The 10,828-nt window shown below is 34.9% G+C and overlaps 1 protein-coding gene across 1 annotated transcript; it reads left to right on the top strand.

The window, feature by feature from the left end:
• Nucleotides 1–1,992: 1,992 nt before the first annotated feature.
• Nucleotides 1,993–10,617, top strand: LOC129880984 (E3 ubiquitin-protein ligase UPL5). Its single transcript, XM_055955266.1, has 3 exons — nucleotides 1,993–3,970; nucleotides 7,887–8,476; nucleotides 10,130–10,617. Exons 1-3 carry the CDS (start codon nucleotides 2,170–2,172, stop codon nucleotides 10,391–10,393), a joined length of 2,655 nt encoding a protein of 884 aa, XP_055811241.1. The 5' UTR covers nucleotides 1,993–2,169; the 3' UTR covers nucleotides 10,394–10,617.
• The last annotated feature ends 211 nt before the right edge of the window (nucleotides 10,618–10,828 follow it).

Below are 10,828 nucleotides of genomic sequence, written 5' to 3' on the forward strand. Positions count from 1 at the left end.
TGACCCAAAAAGAGTTTTGAGTTAGCCATTCACTGTCCTCCTTTTGCTATTGAACATAAATTTTTCCATTTTATTATATTATTATTTTTTCGAAAAGATGGTTGATAAAAAGAAGAAAGAAGAAAAAGTTTAATTATATTAAACACTAGTTTCATTCACTACATCAAAAATATCTTTAGCAATAATTAATTAACAACAATAATTTAATTATCATTAAATATATTTTTAAAGATAATTAGCAAAAAAAAATTAAATGTGCCTAAAATCCAAGTGTCAATAGTAATATTATACAACAAAAAAAGATATGTGATTTTTTCAGATCTCGTAATAATATTTTTCGCTTGAATTGACATACACAATACGCTTTGGGTTTAAATAGAGGGGGTAATGTTCAATTTTAATTTTCAGTATGAAGGCGAATCATAAAAATGCAACCTAATGATCTTTTAGCTTCAAAATTTGAATCTGGTTAGGATTTTTTATTTATTTTAATAATTAACTTGTTTCAACTTTGAACATTAAATATTTATATAATTCATATTAGCTGATAAAAATATCAAATACTCATTAAATCGCTTTAAGTTAATGCAAGTTGACACGAACATTATCATTATCATCAAAAACAAAATATATACCTTGTATTACGTTATTTTATTGTTATTTTAGTTATGTTTTATTGCTTTGGTTCATATATATGGAATGTGATTTTTTTCATATATTTTTTTTCAAAAGTAATAGTATTGTCTTATTGTATGTCGGTGGAAAGTTCCAAAATACCCCTAATGTGAACAAGTCCAACAATGGGAAAAGAGATTTTATTTTCTTACTTGACGTTCGATATTTTCACTAAAATTTGATTAAATTTGAATTTACATATTATAGGGCTCATTTATAAGTTGATTCTTTAAATAATAAAAAAATTATTCTAAAAAACTTAAGTTCAAAAATTTCTGATTAAGAAGAAAGATTCTGAATTAATTATCTCACCACACTCACGTTGGTCAGCTTATTTTATTACTTTTTTGTAATATAAAAAGTTGATTTTACAAATAAAATAAAATCTGTAAAGTGGAATGTTTAATTCAATGAATATACATGAATTAAGGTCAAGATATTGCAAATCCAAATTAGTACTACCAGATTTGATTAACAAAACCTGATACAGAAATTTAATGAACAAATTACCAAATACAACTATTCACTAATAATAAAAAGAGAAAGATGTCAAATATATTTCTAAACTTTGCGATATACAGTATATATACACTTTTTATTAAAAACATAGTGTATATATATTCATACCGTCTAACAAATGGTGCATGTTTACTTTTTCGTTAATATATTTATATTTACATAATTAAAAAAAAATTATAATACTGATTTTTTAATTTCAAAATGTCATGTGACTTTCAAAAATTATCTCACATTTTTTTATATCTCTAGAGCCGATCCAAATGAAAAAAAATCAAATTCCTCTTCTACTCAATCATAAAATGGGTTTGAATCGAATCTGAATAGATTAAGAATTGTAATTTTTTTATTGAGTCGAGTCTGAATGCTTAAAAAAATGAATGAGGTAATTTTTTTTAACCCAAGTCACATTTTTGAAATTTAAAAATCAATTTTATGAAAAAAAAATTCCATTCAATTTGTTAACAAAAAAGTTAAATATACACCATTTAATAGACGACTAAGGTAAATATGCAAAATTTATTAAATAACATGAATATATATGTACCATTTTTCTAAAGAATAATATATCTACTTTCAATAGTAAAGTAAAGGGTATATCTAACCCTTTACCCTAATAAAAAGGTAAATCTTTATGTGAAACAATAAAATCTACTATTTTATTAATACTAGTAACTGAAAATGAAAAAAGCATGTGCCTCGCGGGAAACCCATTTTCGTCATTTCACACTACTTAGCGTAACAAAAAGCATTTTCTTTTCTTTTCATTTCTCCTCTTCTTCTTCTCAACAATTTCCTCACTCTCCATTTTCTCTCTCTACACTTTCTCTCTCTTCTTCTTCTTCTTCTTCTTCTTCTTGATTTCAGTTTTGATTGAGGAAATTTTTGAATTCAGAAGAAAATATTAGTGGGTCTAGTTTCTTTTTTGGTGAATTTTGGTGTTATGATTCTTCTATGGAGTAAAACCCCGGAGTTTCAATGACCGGCGGTAATCCCAAACGAAAACTTGAAGATTATGCCGCCGAAGAAGACGCCGAGGTTTCATCTGAGCTATACTTAGTACCCTCCGCCGTCAGAATGAGAAAAGACCAATCTAACCTTACCTCTTTCACCGATTCCCCTCAACGTCATCATCACAACAACAACAGCTCTGACTCAGCTTCTTCATCGCCGTCACCGGTTCCGTCGTCATCATCGTTCATCCAGTCAACTAGGTTTCTGGGTCGTCTTCAGTTTTTCGTCCGGTTGTTATCCGGCGGCAACACTTTGGTTATTCAAGCTGAGTCGACTGACTCAGTAAAATCAATTCATGAGAAAATCCAATTCATTACTGGAATACCCATAACTGAGCAGAGATTAATCTACAGAGGGAAACAGCTACAGTGGGAGCAAACGTTAGCCGGCTGCAACATTCAAAATGATGCTGGACTGCAATTGGTTGGACGAATGCGAAGTACGGGGCATCCACAAGCATGGCAATTGATAAACGACTTGGTTTCTCAGATTTTTGATCTGTGTAAAAGCGGTAATCCTCGCCCTTCGAGTCGTATAAAGACGAGACTCATTGAGTTTCTTACTATGACACCTCGAAATGCTCCTGATAAATCCGCTGAGCACCTTCAAATTTTCCTCTCTTCGTGTGCCCCGGCAGCTTTGGTAATGCTGTATATGTCTCAAGCTAAAGTGAACAAAGATACTGCTGATGAATCCATTCGTCAATTTATTAATTCGAGTAAGACTGTTTTGCCTAATCCTATATATATGCAATGTGCTCCTATAGTTTTAGAATTCTGTAAGTTGCTTAGTGGGTCTGCTGGTGTTGATGATTCTTTATATGGTCTTTGTCGAAGTAGTTTAGGGGGTATAGTAGAGTCCGTTGGGGTTACAAGTTGGGAGAGTAATGGTAAAGATGAAATGGGATTGAAAGACATTTTCCCATTTGTTCGCGAGTTAGCAGCTAAGCTATCACAGGCTTTAGAATCAAGTATGGGATCGGATACCTTAATGGGGCCGTCTTTGAGTGATGTGCGTGATTTTACTGCGTTTATGCATCCTATCAGGAATTTGATAGGGGATCATGTAGCGATTAGCAGTCCAATCGCTTTCCCGTTGCAGGAGGAAGGCACCAGTGAGGAGGAAAGCGAAATATTTGAGATGTTGTATTACAGACAACAGATTAAATGTTTGCATGATATTTGCTTTGATTTACTGGAGAAATTAGAGCTATGTCTAAAGAAAATGGAAGAATCTTTAGCATTGAAAGAGAAAGGAGAAGGTGAGCCTTTTGCACTCGGCTGGTCCCAGTATCTTGCCATTCTGAAGGAGATAAATGGTATATCAAAACTTTATAAGGGCTTGGAGGATGTATTTTGGAATAAAATGAAGCAAAGAAAAGTTTCTTTGTGTTTCCTGATTGTTAGATTTGCTAAACGATCTGAAGATCATCGGTGGATTCTGGACCACAAGGAAGTGACTAATTTTGAGTCGAGGAGGCATTTGGCCATGATGATGCTTCCAGAAGTGAAGGACGAGTACGAGGAGCTTCATGAGATGCTCATTGACCGCTCTCAGTTGCTATCAGAATCTTTTGAGTACATTGCACATGCAGATCCTGAGTCATTACGTGGTGGCTTGTTTATGGAGTTCAAGAATGAAGAAGCTACAGGTCCTGGCGTCTTGAGGGAGTGGTTTTTCTTGGTATGCCAAGCAATCTTCAACCCTCAGAATGCACTGTTTGTTGCTTGTCCAAATGACCGCAGAAGGTTTTTTCCAAATCCAGGTAAGCTTTTCCTGCCTTTATTTTAAATTCATCTGACATTTTTGTCTCTATAAACTCGCAAATCTTCACATTTTGTTAGTATTTGATTTCAAAGTTTTATATACAGAACATGAAACAAAATTTGAATCTTCGGTGGCGTAACCTAGTGGATATTGTGTTTGTATTTGACATCTTTATACATAGCTCTAGTGGATTGAATGAATTGAACTTGCATTCCAAGTGACAAACCCCCAAAAAGAAACATGCAAATTCAAAAGAGTAGTTTCTATAGTGGTTTAATTTGGTGTATTTATATAGCAAACTGCCATAGTTGATTTAATCCTTTTTATGTAAAAACAGAACTGCAAAGACCCTAACTCTTTTTTTGAGAAAGAAAATAATGTCAAAGCTGTTGAGAGTGGGATTTTAACCGTGAATAACCCCATTTTTAAGTGTCTATTTCTTTGTTGTTATCCATTTAGTAAGGATTACCTTGCTCAGTGTTGTTTAAAGTCATCACTTCGTGGCTTAAAGCAATGAAGCAATTTGAAGCGACGGGTTACCGTTTCCTGGGTTAAGCCATGTGTTTAGATAAGTATAAGACTTTAGACAAATGATGTGCGAGGCTATCCTAATGAAATTCAGGTTGTTCTTTGAATCTCAACTTTGACGAGTTGGAGTATCATTGTTTTTATTTATTGGATGTTGAAAATAGTTATTTAATTGCAATTTGATTAAAATATGGCTTATTTAATATGTCTTTGGTGATTTTTACTTGTTTATAACTTGTAAACTTTACTTTCAAAGAAGTGTGTGCTTCACTTTTTGCTTTTCACTTCAAGCCCCATGAACCCGGTCACTTTTTTGCCCTTTTCGCTCTTAGGAACAATGCCATTGCTACTCAACTTATTTGTATGGTACACTACGTTAGCCATTGTCATCTTCTTCGGGTCATTCTTCACATCCTCTACCTAGGTAGACCATAGTTTTTGCGGTTGTACATGATCCACAACTAAGGGATCCTATTAGTACCTTTCTTATGTCTCCTCCTAAAGCTCATCGCTCCCATCTTATTTTTTATGCGAGCAATGCCCTCAAGGTCATGGTAATACAAGTTCTGATTCAAATCCTTCTTTTATTGCAAAACTGTCTTTTTCTGCATTATCTTTGAAGGGCTATTCAGTGTTCGCTTTAATCATAACCACCATCTCAGTATCATCAATATTTGCTCTTATGCCTTTGTATGTTTCTTTTAAAAAATCGAGAAATCTCCGAGGACTAGTGGAGCACGGTTCGAAACTGGATGGATGATGGACCCACCCCTTTACCATTTTCCATTTAAATACCAAGCTTTTATTTGCAGCAGGGCTTAAACCCATAACACGTGCATGACTCAAACATCACTGATTGAGCTCTTATCGCTAGACTGAAGCCCCAAAGGCTACACCTTTTACATTTGTGTCATTCTTGTCATCTAGTCGTGTCCTTAAAGCCTATAGGTGAAGCTTCTCATCCTTGTTGGCAATAGGTGGTAAATGAGAAGATGATTGCTTTATAATTTAGTGATACTCGAGAGTTGTTTCTCTACCTCCTAGTTAAAAATGTTGTTGGTTGGTTTAGACAGTGAAAAGTTCGTCCAGAGGATCAGATTTATTGGCTTAAGGTGCGTTAGCTATACTTAGATTCTTGAGCTTGATTCTGTTGGTATGTGCCTTCCGGGGGCTAGTTTCCATCCGTCTCTTGTTTCTTGTTGTTTATGCTTGCTGTTTTCATTGCCCCGTCTCTTCATCTACATCAAGTATGCATTTTTTAAATGAAGTATCAATGGAGCAACTACCAGGTGTTGATACTCGGTAGGAGTATTGGTTTTGTATACAAGTTTTGTTAATCAGTTTATGGATTGTACCAATCTGTTCGGGTATCATTTTGGTTGTTTAGCACAATTATTCAAAAGTTTATCACTACTCGTAGTGACTCTTCATTTTTGTGCTCTATTGGTACTTTACTCAAGATCTGTGTAATTTGGTCATTTATATTGATGGCATAGTTATGACATGCAATAATATTAATCAAGAGGTTAATATTAATTTGAAACATCTCTATCAGAACTTCCAATCTAAGAACCTAGGTGGACTGTGTGGTTCTTTAGACATTAAGGTGTTCAAGTTCCAATATGAGTTACACATGCCCAAGGCGATGGGGATCATAATTGTTGATTTAATAACCCATCAAGGGGGGAGGAAGATATGAGATTATTATACTGAAGTACAGATTGGATGGTATGGTGTCAGATTTTAACCCTCTTTTTAGTTTCTATTCCTCTAGTCTGCTTTGCATATAATGTATACGAACTTTTAGAGCCCATTCTTCTTCCTGTGCTCATTTATTCCAGACCCCCCCCCCCCCGGCCGGCCCCTCTCAGCACAACACACACAGTTTGTAGATTCATTTTTCTAGATTTTCCTTGACAATAAAAAATGCACACAGAAGACAGACCCACGCCATTTATCAGTACAAGACCTATGAAATTGTGAGTTCTATTGGTTATTAGTTGACAAATTCAATTCATTATCATGTTTGGAGCTCAAATCGTGATTAAAGTAATGGGTCTGTAAGATTTGGGTGGTGAAAATTAGATCAGAAAGGTAATCCACCTTTGTTTTACAATCTTCAAGAAGCGGGTTTGAATTTCGAATATGATTTCTGAGAATTTTGGAGTGAGTATTGTTTAGACTTGTTGGAAATAGTTGAAGTCATATGGTGAAGATTAGACTGGTATTGAACAAGAATTGCAACTGAAAATGATAGAAGTTCGTCACTTTAACTAGCAACATTTGTACATTGTTGCATGCTTTTATACAAGGTTGATATATGTTTATACACTATCATACCCTTTTGTACAAGGTATACATTGCTTATGTTGGTGTATAAATACTGTTGTAAATAAATGCTGAGTATGCGGGTCTAAACCAAAAATATGTCTGTGGGCGCAATGTGCCTTATTGGGCTATTTATTTGTGCAAATATCCTGGAATATATTGTATGACCATTGGTCAAATTATTGGTCCAAATGTTAAACCATTTATTAGGATTACTTACCTAAAAATGTTAAGCTTCTATTAGGTCAAAAAAGCTTCTTAGTGATCCTTAGAGATATAAATGATTGTTTAGTAACTTGAATCGTCTCATAAAAACTCAACATGATATTGCTTTTATGCTCGTGCGAAAAGAGGCTGCTCAAGAACTTGCATGACCTACATTAGGTTTGAGTTATCTTCAACAATTGTTGATAAGTGATAACTAATGTTTCTTTTTTCAAATATTTGAAGGTAGAATCAGGGAATAAGGATTAGGACTTCTCCTGCCTGTCCAGATTCCAGTATCACATAATTATTTCCGTTTAAACTTAAGGAGATTCAGCTATTCTGACATCAAATCAATCAGCTGCATCAGTCCAAAATCAGTTAGTGTTAGGGACATGCAATATCTGAATATTAGTTTGTTTTCTTGATTTAAATACTCTTCGTGTCCTCTTCTGTCATTTTCTTCTGAAGCCCCCATTTGGTAGTCTTCTGCAAGACAATCAGATAAATGCTGGGAAACTGTGATAAAGAGTTCAACATTCTGTCTGAAGGATGACCACTCCGATCCTTAGCCAGTGAACTTTCTCAGACGAAGTTAGAAATCCATGGTCCACTTTTCTTTATATTCTAGTACATATGGAGTACTTTCAAGTCATAGTATCATTTTTTTCTTCTGTTTGAGATATGTGGTTAGACAAGCTGACAATTTTCATTCATCATCAGTGTTCCTATTTATTTGGATGAACTTGCAAAGTGTGTTCTGCTTGGAACATTTTTTTAATTTTGCAAGACATTAATACTACTGTTATTTATTGGGACCTTATCGACATTCTACATATTCTTTCTTATTGCAGCGTCGAAGGTGGACCCATTGCACCTTGAGTATTTTAGCTTCTCTGGCAGGGTAATTGCTTTGGCCTTAATGCATAAAATACAAGTTGGCATTGTCTTTGACCGCGTGTTCTTCTTACAATTGTCGGGCAAGAGTATTTCATTAGATGACATAAGGGATGCAGATCCATTCTTATACAGCAGCTGCAAGCAGATATTGGAAATGGATCCGGAGATGGTAGATCAAGATACTCTTGGTTTGACATTTGTTCGTGAAGTTGAAGAGTTAGGATCCAGGAAGGTTGTCGAGCTTTGCCCTAATGGGAAAAGCACCATGGTGAATAGTAAAAATAGGGAGCAGTATGTTGAGCTTCTTATTCAGCACCGCTTTGTCACATCCATTGCTGAGCAGGTAGCTCATTTTGCTCAAGGTTTTGCTGACATTATAACTACCTTAAGGCTCCAGAAATCCTTTTTCCAGAGCTTAGTTCTTGAAGATCTTGACTGGATGCTCCATGGGAGTGAAACTGCTGTTTCTGTGGAAGACTGGAAAGCACATACTGATTATAATGGTTATAAAGAAAGTGATCCTCAAATAGCTTGGTTCTGGAAGGTATGTTCTGTTTCTAGTCTTACAGTCTGTACATATCCTTTATTTGAAGACTTATAGCCTGTTTGGATTGACTTATTTTTAAGCAGCTTATAAGTTAAAAACTGCTTATAAGTTAAAAAAAAAAAAAAAATAGGTGCAAGCCAAAATTTTTTTTTGACTTATAAGCTGTTTTCAACTTATAAACTACTTATAATAAGTTCATCCAAATAAACTCAACTATTTATTGGGGCTTATTTTAAGCACAAAATGACTTTAAGTTGGCCAGCCAAACACTCAAAAAAAACTGAAAACTGCTTATAAGCCAATCCAAACAGCTACTTAATTTCTTTTGTTTCATGCTAGTCTTTGCTCTGTTAACATTCTGTATAGAAACTTGATTCTTTTCAATGGTATTGCACCAGGCAAAACCTATATTTTCTTCTTTCTTTTCTCTTTTTGTGTTTACTTCTTTTTTTCCTTGGGGGGGGGGGGGGGAGGGGGGGGGGGACTGTACCTTCCTAATAGTTCTTTTTTGTTTTCCTGAGAGATTCTGAATCAAATGGGTACTGTTGAAGGAGAAACATTAAGGAAGAGCCTGTTTCCCTTCTATGCCTATTTATATCACTATGAATTTTTCTTGAAACTACACTGTCCATTTTTACTTTTGTAGTTTCTTAGCAAATTCTCTTTGACATATAATACACTTAATTAATATTAGGGTAAGTTATAGGGACACCCTTGCTAGACCACTTAAGTTACAGATACCTAACCATTTTGTGAAAATGATACCCTTTGATTTGTCCTTGATGCTTGAGTATGAGAAGGTAATAGAAAACGAACAAAAAGTTCCATAAACAATTTTTCATTGATCCTAAGTATCAACTGACAGTCTTCTTTGATTGCTCGATGCTTGGATTGAGAGAAGCAATATTTTTAAGAATTGGTTTTTCTTTTTTTCCTCCAGAAATTCCAGTACGGGCCAAATTTAGAGGCTAATATTAGGATGTGGGCCTGTGGCCACCCTTGGCTCACACCTTTATCATATTTGTAGGTGGAATAAGAATTAACAATGAAGAACTGTTGGTTTCTGTGTATAGGAATTTATCCACGAAAGAAGCTTCGTCCCGTTGTGCTGTTTGGAGAAGGTTGCAATCTTTGATTTTTTTTGATCATCTATAGTCATCATGGAGATATTATGTCACCTCATCTGTCATTCTACAAAACTTAAGAAAGGATTTCTGTGTTGAGAGGTGCAAAGTTTTGTTTAAGTAGATTACCAAAAAAGCTGAACAGTGCCAGATGATAAAGTCTTTTTATTCTGCTCCGACAAATCTAAAGTTTGAACATACATCCACATCTAGAGCCACCCTCCTTTTGCATTTAGTAGTCTCGTTTCTTTGCATTTCGCTTTGTGTGAATATGAGCTACGCGAGGATCCATTTGAACATGCTCTTGGGGCTCGGATTAATGCAATTACCTGTAAAAGACACAGGTGGAGAAAGCAAACAAACAAAGTATCTGGTGGTCATTGGATATAAGTCCTGGATTACCTAATTGTTCCTAAGGTGGACTTGGGGACTTGGTTGTAACTACTTCGAATATTATGAGGATGAACCTCAGTTTATGAGATTTCATTCATACCAACTTAAAGTTTGTTTTCTTTCATTCCTGCAGATTGTTGGGTGCATGTCAGCCGAGCAGAGAAAGGTTCTCCTCTTCTTTTGGACTTCAATAAAATATCTTCCCGTAGAGGGTTTTGGAGGTTTGGCCTCTAGGCTTTACATCTACAAAACCAGAGAGTCAAACGATCGTTTGCCTTCTTCGCACACATGCTTCTTCCGACTATGCTTTCCTCCTTATCCATCCATGGATGTCATGCAAGATCGGCTTCACATTATCACCCAAGAGCATGTCGGTTGCAGCTTTGGTACGTGGTGACATCGTCGATCTTTTTGGACCTGAATCAAACTGCACATAAGTTATGTGATCAACTTGTACATATGTATAGTGTATGCTCCTATTTGGAACTTAACTTTGGTAAGGTTTTTCTAGTTGGTTTAAATGGTGGAAGGTTGTAGTTTATTCTCCCCCTAATTTAACTCTTATACAGGTATAATATCTGTTAATAAAAAAAGTAAGAAGGGTCAAGTTTTTTCTTTTAACTTCTAATTATATTTCTTCCTTTTCTGTTTCAGTTTCTTTCCTCACTCATTTCAAGTCATGTGAGTGTTGATTATATTTGTAAAGCTTAAGAGTTTATTTTCAATCTCTGTCTTGCTAAAAGAGCATGCCTTGGGAAGTGATTGTAATATTGCCCTCTCCTTTTGGTTAGATTAGCAAATGTATTATATTTGCATTGTGAGTACAGATTAT

This window comes from Solanum dulcamara, chromosome 2, assembly GCF_947179165.1.
Source record: "Solanum dulcamara chromosome 2, daSolDulc1.2, whole genome shotgun sequence".
Taxonomy (NCBI): Eukaryota; Viridiplantae; Streptophyta; class Magnoliopsida; order Solanales; family Solanaceae; genus Solanum; species Solanum dulcamara.

Coding starts and splice junctions, on each gene's coding strand:
- LOC129880984 (XM_055955266.1), top strand. CDS start 2,170: ATGACCGGCGGTAATCCCAAACGAAAACTTGAAGATTATGCCGCCGAA. Junction 3,971..7,886: donor AAGGTTTTTTCCAAATCCAG/GTAAGCTTTTCC, acceptor TTCTTATTGCAG/CGTCGAAGGTGGACCCATTG. Junction 8,477..10,129: donor AAATAGCTTGGTTCTGGAAG/GTATGTTCTGTT, acceptor TCATTCCTGCAG/ATTGTTGGGTGCATGTCAGC.